The 20,984-nt window shown below is 33.6% G+C and overlaps 1 protein-coding gene across 2 annotated transcripts in view; it reads right to left on the reverse strand.

Moving 5' to 3' along the window:
- Positions 1 to 5,376: 5,376 nt before the first annotated feature.
- Positions 5,377 to 20,984, reverse strand: part of IBTK (inhibitor of Bruton tyrosine kinase) — a 91,334-nt gene continuing 75,726 nt past the window's right edge. Inside the window, exons 26-29 of one of the 2 annotated variants that reach the window (XM_036024391.1) lie at positions 17,877 to 18,026; positions 8,242 to 8,313; positions 7,684 to 7,816; positions 5,377 to 6,634 (exon numbers count right to left, since the gene is read on the reverse strand). In XM_036024391.1, coding sequence (XP_035880284.1) covers positions 6,503 to 6,634; positions 7,684 to 7,816; positions 8,242 to 8,313; positions 17,877 to 18,026 — 487 coding nt within the window. In that variant the 3' untranslated portion in view covers positions 5,377 to 6,502. The remainder of the gene's footprint in view (positions 6,635 to 7,683; positions 7,817 to 8,241; positions 8,314 to 17,876; positions 18,027 to 20,984) is intronic. The other variant, XM_028508737.2, reaches the window with a different exon arrangement.

Consider the following 20,984-nt stretch of genomic DNA (forward strand, 5'->3'; position numbering starts at 1 on the left):
TGTTTCAGGATTCTTAGGGTATAATCCCAGCAGTGGAATTGCTGGATCAAAGGGCAGTTCCATTTTTAGTTTTCTGGGGAAATTTCACATTGTTTTCCACAGTGGCTGCACCAGTCTGTATTCTCACCAACAATGCACTAGTTGAGGATGGGTGGAGCAAGGGTGTAGAGGGGGAAAAATGGAAACAACTTGGAACAATGAAAAAAAAAACTTGAAAAAAATGTATTTACTACTTATTATTAAAGAAAATTCTTTCTGATTCACATTTGATTAATTAAAAAGGAGGTAAATACAATATTAAAAAAATAATTCTAACCAGATTATCAAGACCAAAATAGCTTCCCTTTTCTTTTACCTCAAAATATCTGTCCTCAGTACTGTGGTGTTTTTTAACTTAGGCATGCATCAGAATCATCTGGAGGGCTTGTTTTAAAAAAAACAGATTGTGGGGTCCACTCTCCAATTTTCAGATTCAGTAGAATTGCAGCAGAGCCGATAATTTTCATTTCTCAAGTTCTCAGTGATATTGGTGTTGCCAATTATCTAGGAACCAAACTGAGAACCACTCACCTGTAACATCTCCAATGTCTTTCCCGAAGTTTGGAAGAAATGGCACTTCCCTCCTTACCAAGTTCTACTTCATACTCGATTTCATCTTCACCCACTTCTGCAATTATCCCTCTATTCCCAGCATCTCTAGGCTCTATTTGCATTGACTTCTCATTATCTGCTTTCTTAATGCGTAAGCCTTCACTTTTCAAACACAAAAGAAGTGCCCCATCTAACGATCCTTTTTCTGTCTCACACATCTCTGTGTTTACTGCCAAATTTGTAGATAAAATATCTCTACATTCCCCTACTTTTTCTCCATTAGTCAGATCATCTCTGTTATCAGGTCCCAGCAGAAGACAGTACTCTCGACTTGGGTAAATCATTAATGGACTCTTTTTTAAAGTGTGGGCAAGATTTATGAAAACTGTAATGTATATTACAGTAACCTAGTCTAGAAACAATGGGAGCACTTTTGCCATTCCTGGATGTGATGTGGGTGAAGGAAAACATTTACCAGAATCTGGAGAGAGTGCTGTGTGGAGAGGAGCTATAGCCTTCCTACGATCGGAGGGCAGCCCATAACAATACCATAGAGGTGAAAGAAAAAAAAAGCTGCTTTCTCTTTCCTTCTGTCAATATGCCAGTGTGAGGCTAGTAATTCAAACCAGCTAAAGTAATGAGAAGCCAGAGGAAAAATAAGCTGGTTGATTACATCCTGAAGTTCAAACTACGAGACAGTAGTGGGAAGAACAAAGAATGGATGTGAGGTTCACGTAGAAGATATCCAGCACAGACTTACCTCTTTTGTTCTTCAGCATCTATTTTTGTCCTTTATTTAGGTAACAAATTGATATCCTCAATATAGGAATCTGTATATAAAATCCTATAAGCTACTATTTTCTTAAGAGGCTGATGTCAATACATTCATGTTTTTCTCACTAACACATGGAACATTCTGTAAGATAGACCATGGTTAGGTGATAAAACACATCTCAATGAATTTTAAAGGATTAAAGCAATATAAAATAAGTTCTGCAAATTTAACAAAATTAGAAATCAACACCACAAGAATTTGGGACTAAATATTTTGAAATTAAATGATATACTTTTAAATAATCCATGATTCAAAGAAGAAATCTGAAAGAAAGTAGAAAATATTTTCAACTGAATGAAAATGAAAACAGAGCAGGTAGAAGCTTACGGAATACAGCCAAAGCAGTGCTTAATGGTAAACTTAAAGCTTTAAATACCTATAATTGGATAAATGAGATCTTAAATCAAAAATCTAAGCTAAAATACCTAGAAAAAGAACAGTAAATTAAAGCTAAAAGGAAGCAGAAAAAAACATAAAGATGAAGATCGAGGTTGAAACCAATGAAAAAAGAATAGGAAAAACAATAGGGAAAAATCAAAGGTAACACCAAAGTTGCTTCTGTGCATAGCTCAGCAAAATTGATAAGATCAAGGGGAAAGAAGAGAAAACAAAAATCACCAAAATAAAGAGTGAAAAGGGGACCTCACTACCAACCTTACAGAAATTGAAAGGATTAGAAAATACTATGAACAACTTAATGCCAATAAATTAAACAACTTAAATTAAATCAAAAAATTCCTAGAGACAGAAATTATTAAAACTGATTCAAGAATATAAAAAAAATTATTTTAGAACATAGAAAACTCACTAGACCTATAACATGTAAAGAAACAGAAAGTGAATAATTAAAAATCTTTCCATAAAGAAAAATTCATACAGGTGTTAGGTGGGTACCAGATTTATCAGAGTGGTCACTTTGTAAATTATATAATTGTCTTATCACTATGTTGTACATCTGAAACTATTATTGTATGTCAGCTGTAATTGCAAAATAAAATAACAAAACAAAATAACAAAAAAAAAATACCCAGATGGCTTCACTATCAAATACTTAAAAGATAAATAATATCACCTACAAACACTTCCAGAAAGTACAGATGGGATTATTTCTCAACTAATTCTAAAAGGCCATTATTATACTGATTTCAAAGTCAGAAAAAGAAAGCAAACCACAGAACAATATCCCTCATGAATTATAGCAGAAATCCTCAATGAAATATTAGTAAATCAAATCAAGCACCTCTTTTTGCAATGCTGTTAATGGTCCACTTATTGACCTACTGATACATCACTGAGCTGAATTTTTTTTCTTGTGTACTTCTCTGTGTTATGGCTCAAGATTTTAAGAATTTAAATACACACATACAAGAATGAAAAGAAGGCTTAATCCATACCTTCAAAATATAAGTAATTCAGTGACTAATAGAAAAATAAAAATAATGGCAGAACTTGACAAAGGACTCTAAAAGGTATAAAGTGTTAGAAGGAAATAACAATCAATCTATATATGCTACTGCTTTTATTTTATTTTTGAGGGGATATGAGAAAAACAAAAGAAAAACTTTAAATAGGAAATAGAATTTGGGTTGCCTTAGTCAGGAATAGGTAAAATTTCAGTATGTGGAAAAAAAAACCAGTAGATATTTGCATGAGAAAAGCTTGAAGCCTATTTGGGAGAAAGAGGTCATCAGTTTTAACTCGACCACTACATGTACAGATGAAAAAAAAAAAAACACTTGAAGGCCAAGCTGAAGATACACGAGAAGTAGAGAAGTAATTTGTTTTCAGAGCAGGGAAAAGACGAGCCATATACTTTGGGGCTATTAGTTTTGGGAGGTAATGAGCTTAATGGACTGGACCAGGGAATTGGAGAAAAGGGTATCAGAAGTTAAGGGACTAACGCAATGATTCTCAACCAAGTCAACCTTTCATAAGTTGGTGAGATCAAAGCTGTTTTCATAACACATTATTTGCCTTTTCCAACCTCAGATTTTCCAGTTTTCATATGCTGTAAGACATGTGATATCAAAAGAGAATGAATGCAGAGGCAGATACAAGAATCTAGGAGTCCTGTATTAAACCAGGAGGTCAAGACCCAAACCTGAGGTAATTTTTATGTATAAAAATATAAAATAATCCCATTCTTCCTGCTATATTTTGTAAAATAGTTATATTTTCATTAAATTGTTATAATTTATGTTTGCATACAATGGTTTATGATTTTATATGAATTAAATATTTAAAGTTTGTTCTAATTTTGAGTACATTAAATATGAATAGATGTAATCCATATAAAGAAAAGTTCTTTAGGGTCCCCAATAACTTTTATCAGTATAAAGGGGTACTGAGACCAAAACATTTGAGAACTTCTGAAAATAATGAAGGACATGAAACACAATAATAGTAATATGAATGAAATAGAAAAGATTAAGATATTGCAGACAAAGAATACACACACACACACACACACACACACACACACAAAATGGGAAGAGACAAAGAATCCAAAAGTTCAGCCAGAATGATTTGGGAAAATAACAGAATAAGAGATAATAAATAAAAAAAGATCAGAGTTTGGGGATGGCAAGAATTCAGGTTTGACACAAATGAAATGCTAGCCAAGTAGACACATACATGAAAATGAAATATGTAAGGGCTGAGACAGAGTTTGACGATCATGTGTGCAGGAAAAAGACCAGGCTGTTTGGGTATCTTGAATTACCTGTCCCCAATTCCTTGATGGAAGATTGTTGTAGTTTCTTCTGAAAACATCTCTATACTGCCAATTTTGGAAGCTTCTGGAGCTTCCATTTATTTTTACTAAGAGCTTTTGTGCGGATGCTGGGGGCCATGGCATGCAACCCAGGCATGAGCCCTGACTGGGAATCGAACCTGCGATGCTTTGGTTTGCAGCCCGCGCTCAATCCACTGAGCTATGCCAGCCAGGGCAAAAGTAGAATTATCTTAATATTTATTTTAAAAGCCACCTCTTTAGAACTTTAAGAAAAGTCCTGAATCTTTAATTTTGTCAACAAATTTGAATTTACCTCACTGATAGACTTGGTTTTGCAAATTTTAAGCATATTCCAATCTGACACCTATGCCCTACCCCCAATTCCTCACCTATCATTGCAGGCTAAATAATTCTATGATTGTTTTGCTTAATCTTAAAGATCTGTTTCCTCTATCCCATTGACCCTCTAAGTTGCCCATTACTAGTTTCCTTCAATTCTACTAAGTCTCTAGTAGAGCCATGTGATTAAAGGTGAACTACCGTAATAACTGCAGGCAGAATCATGTCACAGAGGAGAACACCACTTTCCTGGGCTCTGTAGTGGCGGTGCATCAGGTTGCTATCTTCATGGAATTGCTTATGAATTAGTAGTTTCTAGCAGTACTTATCTTTAATTTTACTAGCAAATTAACTCTTTTGAAAGGAAATTTAATAGAATACCTTACCATATAAAACAGTCCATAAAATACAACTTCGGATTAAGGTTTGTTAAGGCCCAAGGCCCCAAAGATTCAGCCAGCCCTCGTCCCTCCTTCCAGTCTCATCCAACAAAGGCCCTTTAGTGTGGCTCCCAAGCAACATGAAGTACCCCATGAAAATCATCATCACTTCACTGCATCTCTAAGTATTCGATATGCCAATATACATGTAAGAGTCAAGGCTTCAAATAAATTACTCAGAAGGCCCCTTTACTGCAACACCAATAAAACAAAATTCATTTCTTCTCAATTTACTCAGACACATAATATAAAACCTTTCACAGGTGCATTTTTAGGACAACTGCCCTCTTTTAAGTGGTCAAGGAATAGATACGGCATTCACTTAATAATTAGTTAATTACTAATTACTAATAATTAAGAGGTATCCTTCTTTACTAATAAATTTAGTAATTCCTCCTATAATAGATGTCCATAAGTACAAGATATCAAACACACAGCAGTGATCAAAATTTTTTATTGCACATTTACTTACAAGTTTGCTTCTTTCAGGTAAACCTCGATCATTGAGTTAGTTTCAGCCATATTCCCATCACCTGAATTTCCTGTATATTCCCCTAGGCTGATGTCCTAGAAATTAGAACACCGACGGTCTCAATTTGTCTAGGTACTGGAGCACAGATGTGACATTTAAAAAAATTTACTCAAAAATAAACCAAACAGCATACTGTAAAGAAAACACATAATGTTTATGTCTACTCATATAATCTAGTCTCAGAGAATTTCTGATCACATAATATTGTTAACTGTAAACCAACTTTCTAAATGATTTTGTTCTTATAATATATAATTAAGCATTTGTTTCAGAAAATTTCAACACTTTAGAAAATGGATTCTGTCACAATTAGGCTTTTATAAGGTCTTTCCCCACCAAGAAACAACCCATAATGACTCCAAATCTTATAAAGGAACTATTATCTTGGACTGAGATGTTCAGAAGTATTCATATTTCCTTTGCACTGTACTCCACAGTTAAATGCAAAATAAAGAATATACTATCCCAGCTGAAATAATATAGCATTTGAGCAGTTCAAACTTTAAATAGACTACAACATTCATAGCTTGATCAAAAAAAGACACAAGAATGAAACATAACTACTGTAGTAAACACAAAACTTTGGCCATTAATGGATCAAAGGTAATGGCTAATACTACTACTTTAAGCTCATCAATGTTATATCAAAAAGAAGTGACAACAGGTATTTGGCAAAAATCTTCTAAATTATTTATTCCAAATTTTCAAATGGAAAGTTTTTCATGTACCACTCTTAAGTTTTACGCTTCAATCACTCCCATTTTCTTTTCAGACCTATTCAGAAGAAATGATTTAATTTAAACTTAATCTAGTTTTTCTTCTCACACACTTTTACATAAAATTACTAAAATCACGATTCTAAGTAATTTCTTTTTAATCATACAAATATTATATGCTAAAACTGCAGAACAGAAATTAGATCTTTCTTATTCTATCTAGAATGATGTTACTAAATTTTAACAATTCCTTTCCACAGCTTTTCTTTGTTACAATCATGACTTATGAAAAATGCATCTCAATTCCACAGCAAACTAGCATCCATGCTTATTCCACATAGGTACTGCCAGTGGTCCCTGAGGTGTCCTCTCAACAACGACAAACTCATCAGGGTTGCCAAATGCCTCATAGAAAACCAGCAACTCTTGTATTGCATGCTCCTCAATCTGAACAGAGGGAAGGGGAAAAAGAAAGGAAAACTTGCTTTACTCTTTTAATTATTAACTAAGCAAGATTATAATACCGTTCCAATTTCCTTCTGTGGAACTCCCACTTTCTATGGATACAACAGAGTTGAATCAAATTAGGTATCCTACTATTCCCTTGGCAAGAAGGCTTGAGGCCTGAACTAGGATAATCAGATACCCACCTCTCCTTGAATTTTAATCTTCAGTAGAAGAAAAAAAGAAACTGAAAATAGTAGTTGGAATTCATTCATTCCAATACCTTCATTCTGTGAGGTTAATTTCTATTACTGTACAGGTCTTCAAACTCTTGCTTGTGAGGTTTCTAGGGCAACAATGGGTCTTTGTTTCCAAGCCTGGCTGTCTGGTCTTTCAGCCTAAGTCTGTGGAATCTTTTTTTTTTTTTAACCAACAACTCATTTTTTTAAAGATTTGAAGATTTTGTTTGTTTGTTTGTTTGTTTAGAGATGGGGAAGGGAAGAAGTGAGGGAAATGTGCAAGAGATACATTGATCAGCCACAACCCAGGCATGTGCCCAGACTGGGAATCAAACCAGCAATCCTTTGGTTCACAGTCCAGCACTCAATCCACTTAGCCACACCAGGCAGGGCAGTCTTAATAAACAGATTCTACAAGCTGAATATTTTCTACAAACTATCCTCAAATAAACTCCTTTTTCTTTAAGTAAGCCAGAATTGGTATGTGTTGCTTTAAGAACTCTTAATAATGCTCACTGGACTTCTGGGGAATGTGTAATACACTAGATAATGTCAAGTTCTCTACAGGTCACTTTTAAAACAGTTTAAAGAATCACCAGTGCTAAAAATATTAGCTTTATCACAATTTATTAGTTCTAAATTAGTTATCCTCAATACATTAATACTTAAATTGTTGATTTCAGTTTACTTATATATTTTACTTTGATAAATATATGCACTTACACAAAGCAAACAAACATAATTTTCTTAAGATGTAAGGATAAAATAGTGTAGGTCTTCCCAAAATGAAACCCGCATAGGCACAGTCTTTACCTGAATCAAAGCCAAGGGTTTTTCTCGACTCCTGATAAGCGCTGCTTCCTGCTGTAGTTCCTCTTCTACAATCGATGCGAAAGTGACTGGGGCTACCCCAGGAGGAGCAGCCAATGAAGAAGATAACCAGGGACTGAGAGAATAATAATAACAACACAATGAGTTTTCACTTATCTTCCCAAATTTCTCATCCAATTATCTCCTCCAAAATACTCTTTAATGTGTTACATTTTTTCCCAGTGACCTACAACATAAGGAACTTGAAAGCTTTTGCATTCCATTTACAGAATAATAAGGTGAGAAACAGAAAAAAAGAACATTTTACTTGGATCAGTGCTATAGAGAAAATTTTAGAAAACACTTAAAAAGTGAAATGGGGCAGATGCAATATTGTTGTTACATTGAGTCTATACAAAAGTAACTCAAACTTTGGAGCAGAGAGTATTCAGATAAAATATTCTATTTAGTATCATACTACTCCCAATTTCTTCATATTCTCTTTCAGTGCTAACCAATAGCCTACCTTAGGAGGCCCCAAAGCTAATCAATTAACCTTACTTGTGGCTGTCTAGAAGTGGTGCATCTGAGACGTGGCTGCCTTCAGGTCCTGGGGTACCATGAGTAGAACATCTGCAAAACAAATGCCAAACTGAAAATTAAAGCTTCTAGAACCATTAGTAAAATTGCTTTTTGTAGAAATACAGAGAAAGAATTGTAATTCCCTGACTCAGGGACAAATTAATGTATGCAGTCAGACTTACCTTTAAAATTACAAGCAAAGAAAAAATCTATAGGTACTTAAACAATTTTGTATATAAAATACCATAAGGGAAGATGTTGCAAGAAATGGCCTATTTAAAAAAATATTCATATAGCCATTCTTGTAATCAGACATACATTAAGAAATAGACAACTTTGTGAAGATGTTTAACATTGATATTTTATAACTAAAAAGTGACAAATTATCACTGTTTCAAAATACAGCAAGGCCTAGAATAATATCATTTTATACAATGTTGTTTAATTATAACACTGATGAGATGCTGTAGGAACTTAACTCTTATTTTTAAAATCAGCCTATGGTGAAATTGGTTTCATTATACCTCATTTCTCTTAAAGGTGCAGAGCCCATCAATGGCATTAAATGAGGACTTACTGTGTGTGTGTGTGTGTGTGTGTGTGTGTGTGAGACATAATTTGCAACCAGATTTTGTGAGTAACTGATACATAGTCTAAATTTTGTGAGTGACTAAAATATAGTCAATTCTTTGATAAGCTGGAGATTATGGATAAGGCAGAATTATATGACATGGTCTTCTAAGAACTCACAAACTGGGTGAGGACACAAGATATAAAATGACATAAATAATACAACAGAAAAGAATTTAAGACAGTATCTAGCAAACTGAGATCTATTGATCATAAGGATTATAAAAATCAAAAGGATTTGGTCCTTTGGGAGGGCCTCAAAAGCAGAAGACAATTTTAAAAAGGGGGTGTAGGATGAGGGCAGTAGAAAGCATTCCTATAAAGGAAAAAATTAACAAACGTACTATAGAGATGGGCCAAATTATGGAATTTTAAAGTGAGAAAGATACTTAGAGATTATCAAAATTAATCAAATGCCCTGTTTGAGCAATGAGCAAATACAGGCCTCGACAGGTTTAACAACAAAGTCTGAGAGTGTACAAACAGTATAAAATACTGACTTCCAGATTCATTTATGCACAGTTACTGGCAGCACTATGGTGCTGAAAATCAGGCTGATTAAAACTCAGGTCCTCCCTCTCAAAAACACTGGTAGGAAGATTTTAAAATCTGTTTAAGCAATGATAAAACAGCATGAGAGTACTGTAATTGATATCTATACCAATATGTACAAAGTGCTATAGATTCACAGAAGAAATTAACATAACAGGAAGTGGGTACATGCTGTGGACATCACTGAAGAAATGACATTAATACTGAGGAAAGTGAAATTGAGATAGGGTTTTAGTTGTACAAATACAAGCACTGGTAAAATATTTTGGTGGCTTAAGTAAAAGTAGGCTGTTCTCATCAATAAACAGAAGAATGTGGAAGAGATTAAAAGGGAAATAAATAAAGTCAAAATGAAACAGAAGGGCCAGAATACAAATGCAGTGAAAGCCAAAATGTTTAGACTTATCTCACTTAATCTTTGCTATACTTTGTGAAAGAGAGTATACATTCTTTCCCTTATACTGACTGGGAAACTAAGGCTCAGAATATTATACAATATGCCTGATTCACAAACTGGGTACGTGGCAGAGAGAGAACTCAAATCCAGACCTTTTTCACTCAGAGTTCAATGTTTTCTCCGTTATCACAAAGTTATCTTTATTTCTAGTATTCCCCTTAGTCTAGAACACACTGCACTACAAATGTCTTGTCAGGCTTTAAGGATTGGTTCAAATATCACCTTCTCTCTGGTACTACAGCACAATTACTATTATAGAGCTTTCACACGCTATGTTATTCTTGTTTACATGTCTGTTTTAACTACTAAACTGGTTTCTCAATGTATAGGACTGTGTTTCATTCATCTATGTATCTCAGTGTCTAGCAGGACACTTGAAACAAAGCAACCTAAGCAGGAAGCCAAAAGATTTTAAGAACGTGATAAAAATAAAAGCAGAGTTTTTTGTTGTCATTTTCTTTTTTAGAAAATGTCCCTATTCCTTTAATTACTGGTAACTTTTTCTTACCAGTAATGTAGGTAATGAAGTACAAACTGAAATGAAAATAGGTAAAGTTACAGGGTTCTTAGTTTTAATGAAGTTCTATGACTGGAAACCTACCGGATACCTGACCTACGACATCCAAAAATTAGTCTCTAGAATGAAATAAAAGATAACTAGGAGAAAAATGAAGCCAAAAAGATGAACTAGTGAGCTGTTGGGATAAATGTATCAGATGATTAAAATCTAGATTAAAACGGCTATAAAATAAATGGAAAAATCTACATTCTGATGGAATGGATAACTAACTACATTAGAGAGAGACTGAATGCAAACTCCCTTAAGTTCCTTGAAAGGACCTAAAGTAAGTCTAAGGCGAAGATTATAGGCTTAATTTAGAACAAACATATAATGACTTAAGTGGTGCTCAAAAATCATCCTGATGTCCAGAGATTAGCTAAAGTGTTTCTAAGAAATTAAAAAAAAATGCAGAACCAATTATTATTTAATTGTTAAGAAGTAGCAGCTACAAGCTCTGTGTTAGAAAATGGTATGTCACTGGCTAACAGAATTTGATATTAAGACTAAAGTATCTTTCTTATATAGGCCTTGCTAAATCAAAGTTAAGCAATCAGAGCTTAAGTATAACTTACTTATGAAATATTGTGTAATTTATAAAGTACTTTCATATACATTAGGCCTTATAATAAACCTGTAAGATAGGCATTACTGTATTTCATACATGAGGAAATTGAGGTTCACAAAGGTTCACAGACGCCTTTTGTAACCATTAGACTGCAACTTAAATCTGTTTCATAAAATTATAATTGCAGTAGAAAATTACAATCTAATAATGATATTTCCATGGATAACCTCATTGATTATAAATTTACCAAAACGACTTAAAGTCTGTCAAAATTTCATCTTAGAATGAAGTAAAAATTATTAACTAAAATAGTTATGATTAAGCAAATACAAAAAATATTCTAAGCTTTTAGATAATAAGTACAGCACTATTAAGCTTACAGTATGTGCAACACAGAAATAGGTATCCCAATAGACAATTTGTATAAAATTTAGCCTTCTAAAAAACAAAAACAAATATTCCAGAAAAATCTTCTTTCAAATATTGCTGTTTAAACTGAAGAGCATTAATTTTGCTGAATTTAGACTTGAAGAAAACAACCAAATTACTTTTTGTTCATATAGTTTACTTTTTCAAAAAGAATTTTATACTGGCTTAACTACAAAGATTTCTGTGTAAGATTAGAGCTGATATAACAATTTTTGTCTCACAAGTAGTTTTTCTTACTAATTAGAAACATAAGATCACATTTTGTACTCAAAATTACATAAGGAGGTATTTAGTGAAAGGAAAATGAAAGAAAACATTTTAAAATGAAAAAAACACATAAGTAACAAATAAAGAGAAATTGCATAAATCCCTCTTTTCTACATTTTAACACCCCCAAATAACACTTCAATTCTTGGATTTCCCTAGTCTTTAATTGTGGAAAATTACATAGGAAATTGTGGAATTTCCTGAGATGAGCTCCCTAATCTCTGTACTGCCCGCCTCTCCATTCCCTAAAGGACCATAAGCATTCCTCTCTTTTTGCTTTAATTCCCACTATTTCCTCTGTTTATACTGCCCTTTCTCCTCTTTTAAAAATCCCATCCTATTTTCAAAAACTTGTGGCAATAAAATATATCAATAGTTTTTTCTAGTATTACTTATATGGCCATAAAGATAATGATCAGATATTTGGGACTGAGTACAAAAAATGTTTATGAACTATACTCAAACCCTTCTTCAATGAAGTTTCCCCTTACAATTCTAGCCCAGCCACTTTTTCCTCATCTGAACCACTCATCTGGCACTTAATCAGATGTTGCTCTGTGACTTCTTTAATACTGTTAAATTGTACAGTAATTTCTTTTTTTCTTTTGACTGTTCAAGAAATTTTTGTTTTAGAAGGTATTATTGTAGACGTCTACAGCTAATTTTAGTTTTTTGCATACATCTACCACATTCACATTGACATTGGAATAGAAGTGACTGTTATAACTAAGATGATAAATATTGAGAGAATGAGCCGGAACCAGGACATGAATTAGGTGAAATTGAACTGTAATTTCATTCTCACTCTGTCATATAACTTCCATGTGTGCATAAGGAGACTTACCAACTATATTTCAAACACATTTAAGAATGGACCTGTGTATCATACTTTTATATACACTCAAGAGGCCAGCAGAATGTTGTACATATATATATCAGGTGTCCCATAAGTTAATGAATTAGTTAATAATTTACTATATATGTTATGGTTTATTATTTCCTTTTAAAACTCAGTTATGATTACATATTTTCTATAATAAAATAAAAAAAACCTCAAGCTATTTTCTTTCTCAGTGATCAGATGATAATACAGAGCTATTTGAAAAATCAACTTCCACTTATCAAACACTCATTGTATGGATGGCCTGATACTATCATATACTCCTTTAAAATTTCCAAAGTAGTGTAACAGCATCCACCACTTTCCACAATTAAGAGCCCTGATGTTATAGCACACTCTAGTGATCAACTATGAAACCACAGGTCCTTAATATTTTAAGAGGTCTATGACAAAAATATTTATCCAAAGAAATTAGTTTTAATATTTAAAATATTAAAAAATTACACAAAAATTACAGAAACTTAATATTTCATACTTTAAAATTTACACATCTAAGAAATACAATATAACTTGCTACATTAGAAACAAATGTTACTTGAGACAGAGCTGCAATTTTATTTCATTTATTTATCCCATCATTCACCAAATGCTCACTGAACACCTACTACATGCACGGAAACACTCTAAGCATTGGTGGTGCGCAAAGAGAGCAATCTTTCCTGCTCCCATTGAACTATGTAGTTGAATATACAGACATTAAAATACCTGTAGCAGAAAACATCAAAGAATCCCACTAATAAAAAGTATAACTATGAAAAGCATGAAGAATGAAAAGTGCACTGAGAACATATATAACAAGAAACTAACCCCAAAAAGGAAGCCAGACATGTCCAAAGAATATGACTGAATAGAGGCTGAAAAACTCACAGTCAACTCTAGTCAAAGGGTAGGTAGGTAGAAAGAAGTAAATGGCACTTGAGAAACCAAGAGAAGGCCAAGATGGCTAGAATACAGACATTGTTAAAAGATAAAGCTAAAGAGGATGGCAGAGGCCTTGAAGACCATATAAGAATTATAGCTTTTATCCTAAGAGCAGTCAAATCCACATTTTAAAGAGAACACACTGGCTCAGTATAGTGAAGGAAAGGAAGGCAATGGTAAGACCAGTTGGGAGGCTTACTCAGGTGACCAGGTGAATGATCACAATAGTCTGAATAAGGATGACAGCAGTGGAGGTAAAGTTCAGTATGTGGATTTGAGAAATACTGAAGAGATAAGACCACCATGTCTTGAAGACAGACTGGACATTGGTGAGAAAGATGGATAGTCAAAGACTTGCAAATGCCATTTATCAAGAAAGAAAAAGCAGGAAGAATGGGCTGTTCAATGTTTCATCATGTTTGTTTGATTTTTGTTTTAAGAGGGAGGTATGAGGAAAACATTAAGTTTGGATTTTGACATAAAATTTAACGTATTTCTGAACATCCAAACAGAACAGGATATCAAGAAGGTAGTTGGATAACGAAGTCCGAAGCTCAGATGATAGTTGTGGGTAGGCAATATAAATTCTGAGTCTATAGTGTGTAGCTGATAACTGAACATAGAAGCTTATGAAATAGAGTAGGGAAAAAAAAGTTAAATGAGATGACCTATAACTGAACTTCAAGTACAATGAGTCCGTATAAAAAGTGTTGGCAATATGGAGAGCACTGATAAACTTAGCCTGTTTCAGTGGAGCAATGGGACTGGAAGCCAGAATATATTATGAACTGAGTGGGAGCTGACAGCTCTTTGAGGAATCTGGCTGTGAAGGGAGTAGAAGATTGGTAACGACAGGACAACTGCCAGAACAGAGTATGGGGGCTGAGTAAGGGACTGATTATCTTACCCAGGCCACACGACAGACATGAGCATGTTGAAAACCAGATGGGAAGAATCTACTTAAAAGGAAAAGGTTGTAAGAAAAGAGAGGGGTAGTTTATAGTTTAAGGCTTCTGAAGTATAAAAGAGTTAAGACACAAGCAAAGGTAAAAATACTAGCCTTGGATTGGAAGGGTAACTCTTCTGCAAAACAAAAAGGATAAGAGAAATACAGATAGAGGAAAATAGTGTCTCACAGTAGGAAAATAAAGAATTTACTTTTCTTTCTATTTAAAAACATAGTCTACAGGACATCATGATATAACTTACAAAACCAATGATATTATGTTTTCTTATTTCAAAAAAAGATTATGCACCATATTCAGTTTTTAAAAATATAATAGATGTAGCCCTGGCTGATGTGGCTCAGTGGGTTGAGTGCCAGCCTGGGAACTGAAAGGTCGCTGGTTTGATTCCCTATCTGGGCACATGCCTGGGTTGCAGACCAGGTCCTCAGCTGGGGGACATGTGAGAGGCAACCAACTGATGTTTCCCTCCCTGTCATTCTCCCTCCCTTCCCCTCTATCTAAAAATAAATAAATAAAAATCTTTAAAAATAAAATAAAAATATAATAGATGTAGGTTAATCACAGAGAATAATAAACAATTTAAAATTTTTTTCTAATTAAAAAGTTTGTCTAGAATAGACAAACTTAATGAGAGATGTGTACATGACTATTTTTCTCTTTCAATTAGTTTACATTCAATGTTATTCTGTATTAGTACCAGATATACAGCAAAGTGGTTAGAAAATCATGTCTTTACCAAGTAGTCCCCCCAGTATTTCAAGTACACATCTGACCCAATACATAGTTATGATATTAACTATATTCCCTATGCTGTAATTGACATCTTCGTGACTACTCTGTAACTAACTATGTACTTATTAAACCCTTCACCTTTTTCATCCAGCCCCCCAAACCCCTCCTGTCAATTGTCAGTCTGTTCTCTGTAATCTATGAGTCTGTTTCTACTTCTTTCTCTGACTTATTTGACTTAGCCTAATACCCTCTAGGTAAGGTATTACTCTTTTGATAACTCAGTATTCCACTGTGTACATGTACCACTGTTTTTTTATCCACTCGTCTATTGATCTGCACTTTGGTTGCTTTCATAGCTTGGCTATTATAAATAATGCTTCAATGAACATAGATGTGTATATGTTCTTTTCAGTTAATGTTTGGGGTGTCTTCAGATATACACCCAGAAGAAGAACTGATGTATCATTAGGAAATTCCATTTATTTTTTGAAGAACTTCCACACTGTTTTCCATAGTGGCTGCATCAATCTGCTTTCCCATCAACAGTGGACTAGGGTTCCCTTTATTCCACATACTTGCCAACATTTGCTCTTGGTTGAATTATTGATGATAGCCATTCTGAGAGGTGTGAGGTTGTATCTCATTGTGGCTTTGATTTTCATTTCTCTGATTAATGATGTTGAACATCTTTTCATGTGTCTATTGGCCATCTGTATGTGTTCTTTGCAGAAGTGTCTATTCAGTCTTTGCCCACTTTTTAATTGGGCTATTTTTCTGGTGTTAAGTTATCTGAGTTCTTTATACGTTTTGGATATTAACCTCTTATCAGATGTTTCATTGGTGAATATCTTCTCCCATTCATTATGCTGTCTTTTCATCTCATTAATGGTTTCCCTTATTGGGCAAAAATTTTTATTCTAATAGAGTCCCATTTATTTTTTCTTTTGTTTCCCTTGCCTAAGAAGATATGTCAGAAAAAATATCGCTAAAAGAAATGTCAGAAATTTTTAGTGCCTATATTTTCTTCTAGGAGCTTTATGGTTTTAGGTTTAAGTCTTTAATCCATTTTCAGTTTATTTTTGTATGTGGTGTAAGAAGGTGGTTTAGTTTCATTTTTGTGCATGTATCTGTCCAACTTTCCCAACACTATTTATTGAATAGACTGTCTTTTACCCCACTGCATGTTCTTGCTCCCTTTATCATAAATTAATTGACAAATTAATATATGCAGGGGTTTATTTCTGGGCTCTCTGTTCAGTTCCACTGATCTATGTGTCTATTTTTATGCCAGTACCTCGCTTTTTTGATTACTACAGCAATGTACAGTTTAATATCAGGTAGTGTGATACCTCCCACTTTGTTCTTCTTTTCAAATTTTTTCCAGGGTCTTTTGTGTTTCCATACACATTTTTGGATTATTTGTTCTTGTTTTGCAAGATAAGCCATTGGTATTTCAAGAGGAATTGTGTTGACTCTATAGATTGGTTTGGGGTAGCATGGACATTTTAATGACATAAATTCTTCCTATCCATGAGCACAATCTATGCTTCCATTTATCAATATCTTCTTTGATTCCTTTCTTCAATGTCTTACACTTTTCTGAGTACAGGTTTATTTTAAAACATTTGTTTATAAATACATATGTAATAGACACAAAACACACACATATGCACGTGTATATGTACAAGTGGCACTCAAATGTAGCTAGATATAAACATTTTCACTGCCAAAGCTTAACAACATTTAAGAGATTACATGTGTAACCTTAAAATATAAAACCTCTTTTGAAAATATACTGGACTTTAAAAACCAGTATCAAAAATGGCTATACAAAAACTGGAAACCCCCAAGCATCCCTCATCAGATGCAGATAAACAGACTGTTTTATATCCATAAATAAAATACTATTCAGCAATAAAATGGAATGAACTAATGATACACATAATAATTTGGATAAATCTCAAAATATATGCTGAATAAAAAAACAGATTTTTAAAAAAGTATATAATGAAGGAATCCATCGATACAAACTCTAGAATACACAAGATAGTCTATGCTGACAGAAGCAGATTAGTAATTGTACAGGCAGCAGGATGGGAAAGGGAGGAAGGGATTACCAAAGGGCATGGGGAAACTTCTGAAAATGACAGTTATATTCACTGTCTTGAATGTGGTTGATGATAATGGTTTAATGGGTATATGCACATGCCAAAACTTCAAACTATATATTTTAAATATATACAGTTTATTATAAGCCAATTATATCAAAATAAAGCTTCAAAAATATGCATTAATTCTGAATGTAAAAAAATGTAAAAATCTGCCTCACTGCCCTGGCTGCATGGCTCAGTTGGCTGGAGCGTCAGCTCATATACCAAAAGGTATGGGTCTGATTTCCAGTCAGGGCACATGCCTAGGTTGCAGATTCCAACCCCATTTGGGGCACATATGGGAGACAACTGATCAATGTCTCATTGCTGTTTCTCTCCCCTTGTCCCCCCCAAAAATCAATAAACATCTTCAAAAGAGGATTAAAAAAATCTGCCTAATAAGTATTTAAAGATTATTTCAGAACATAAAACCACCACAGAACATTTTAAGGTAGAAAATGCATAAGTTTATTTTATTACCTTATAACTTTTGGAGCCTGGGAATTTTCAATTCCTTTAAAACAAACTTTTTTGATGTGATCTCCTGAACTATGCCCAGTAATAGATTTTTTTCCGTCTACTAAGAAATCCCAGAATGACTTGGATGAAAATGAATGCAGAGAAGATGCCCTGTAAAAGACAACAGAGATCATATTAAAAAGTTCCTTTTTAAGAAGGTCAGTGCTGGAAGTCATAGGGCATACAGGAGAGAATGTAGATAAAAAATTTTACATTATGTAATTACTGTTTTCAGTACAATGTTCGAAAACATTGTTAACTGTGATGAACTAATCAAAATTATGTGATAAAATAATAAATGCAAGTTAACATAGATATTGAATGATAGCAATGACATTAGTAACAGCTATTACAATTATGTCACAGGGAACAAGAAAAACAATGCTTAATAAATTAAATAATTAAGCTCAGCAGATGAAATGTTACTTCTGAATAATGCTGGCAATTTTACTTCTTGATTTGAGTTCTGGTTGCACAAGATTTTCAGTTTGTGAAACTTCATCAACCTACACACTTTTAACTATACTTCTAAGTGCATATATGTTTCAACAAAAAGTCATTTAAAATTTAAACCTGATTTTACATGGAAAGAATTTAGTAAATAAAACTTAAGTTGATTTAAATAATAGAAAACATAAAAGCAATGACACACAACATAGATGTAATACTTCAAGTATTAGTTGAGTGGAATTAATTTCAGAACAATTACATGAAAAAATAGGCAAAACATTAAAAATTACCTATGGAGATTATTTTAGCTTCCAAAGATTTCATGCTTAAATTTATATGGTATCAGAATCTTTTTATTCAGTAATCAATGTTTTACTTTAAAATCAAGAATGTAAAAAGGGCCCTTATTGGAGTGGCTGAGTGAGGTGGGCATCATCTCACAAAGTGAAAGGTTGCTGGTTCTATTCCTGGTCAGGGCACATGCCTGGGTTGGAAAATGGGTCCCTGGTTGTGAATGTGTGAGGGGTCACTGACTGCACATCAATGATTCTTCCCTCTCTTTCAATCTCCCTTCCCCTCTTTCTAAAAAATAAAGAAAATCTTAGAAGAAGAATGTAAAACAGATTTGTAGGGTAATAGTCAGGATTAGGTACACATACTCTGTTGCTAGACTGAGTTCAAATCTTGGCTTCATAATACATTAGCTTTGACTTTGGGAAGTTACCTAACCTCTGTGCTTCAGTTTCCTCATCAATAACACAGAGATACTAATACCATCACCTTCATCTTAACAGTTATGAGGATCGAATGTTAACTTAAGCATTTAAAACAGTACCTGATTCAGAGAAATGCTATGTAAGTCTGTCACTATCCACAATTTTCACATTTAACAAAACTACCTTATTTTGATTTATGAGAAAAAGAAGAAAATGAGAACACCCAAGTTCTGACATGAAGCAATAAAATCAATTAATAGGCTTAGCATGTCTTTCCTTCCTAAGGTGCGACTAACTTGGAAAAAATAATTCAAAAAGAAACTTTTGTTATTTCATACATTGTACAAACTACAATGTACCCTTAGCATCATTTTCAGAATCTGTAACATTAGTCAAAATTATGAACAATAATAATGTAAACTATTTCCTAGTCTAATTTTAATTTTTTCCATTTTATTTACCTGGAAACAAAATGGCCATGTTAATAAGTGAATACAAATGCTAACCGGATACTTCCCCCAAAAGTTAAATTCATAGTTTGAAGATACCATAAAATCTACACCTAGATTAAGTTCATAAACTCTAGGATAGGGCAAAAGTAGGCTTACAGTTGATCATATGGAAAAATAATACAATAATTAGTAAATAACAAGATAAGAATAAACTCTGTGTTTCTCATACTCACAACTGTAGACCTACTTTTGCCCCACCTATATTTAGGGTACCCCATAAAGAAGCAAGGCCTTCTAAATTTCCATATCTTGTTTAATAACACATTTGTACCTGCTTCTGGATAAACCGTATTTGCAAAAGCATTTTTACCTGTATCATGTCATTTAATCCTTACAATAACAATCTTGACAGAGTATTTTCATCACCACAAAAAATGTACAACCAAAGTTCGTGGATCTCAACAACCATAAAATCACCAAAGATAAGGCAGAACTGGGATCCAAACCCAATTCTTAGGATCACAAAACTTATAATTTGCCTTCTGGTCTACCACTGCTTTCCATAAGAAATCAAAACAACATTCCTTATAAAATGTCAAAGGTAACAAAGATGGGAGGAAAATGATGATTCACACTTTGTTTTGTTAACATATGAGCTAAGTACCCATCCATTCATTCATAACACGATTAGCTAAAAATTTTACCAAATTTCTATTTACTCAGTAAAGATTAAATGAACACAAATTGCTTCAAATACAGATTTTTGTAAAAAACAATCACACCAAAAACTTAATACATATTAAGGAAATTAGTCATTTATTTTTAAAAATCATGTGGCTATATTATAAAATTATTTAAGTAAATAATAATAGCTAACATTTGTATATTTGTGTTTTTTAATTTTATTTTAATCATTGTTCAAGTAGAGTTTTCTGCCTTTTACTCCCATTCCAGCTCACCTACCCATCCCTCCCCACTTCCCTCCCATTACCACCCCGCCCGCCAGTTTTTCTCCATGTGTCCTTTAAATTTGTTCCTGTAAACCCTTCCCATTCTCCCCTGAAATTCCCTCTTCTCTCCCCTCTGGTCACTGTCAGCCTGTCCTCTATTTCAGTGTCTTTGACTATATTTTGCTTGTTTCTTTGTTTTGTTGTTTAGGTTCCTGTTAAAGGTGAGATCATATGGTATTTGTCTTTCACTGCCTGGCTTATTTTGCTTAGCATAATGCTTTCCAGCTCCATCCATACTGTTGCAAAGGGCAGGAGCTCCTTTCTTTCTAATGCACAGAATTCCATTGTGTAAATGTACCATAGTTTTTTGATCCATTCATTTACTGATGGGCATCTAGGTTGCTTCCAGCACTTAGCTACTGTAAATTGTGCTGCTATGAACATCAGGGTGCAAAGGTTCTTTTATACTGGTGTTTCAGGGTCATTTATATATTTGTTAAT

This window comes from Phyllostomus discolor, chromosome 4 (assembly GCF_004126475.2).
Source record: "Phyllostomus discolor isolate MPI-MPIP mPhyDis1 chromosome 4, mPhyDis1.pri.v3, whole genome shotgun sequence".
NCBI classification, from domain to species: domain Eukaryota; kingdom Metazoa; phylum Chordata; class Mammalia; order Chiroptera; family Phyllostomidae; genus Phyllostomus; species Phyllostomus discolor.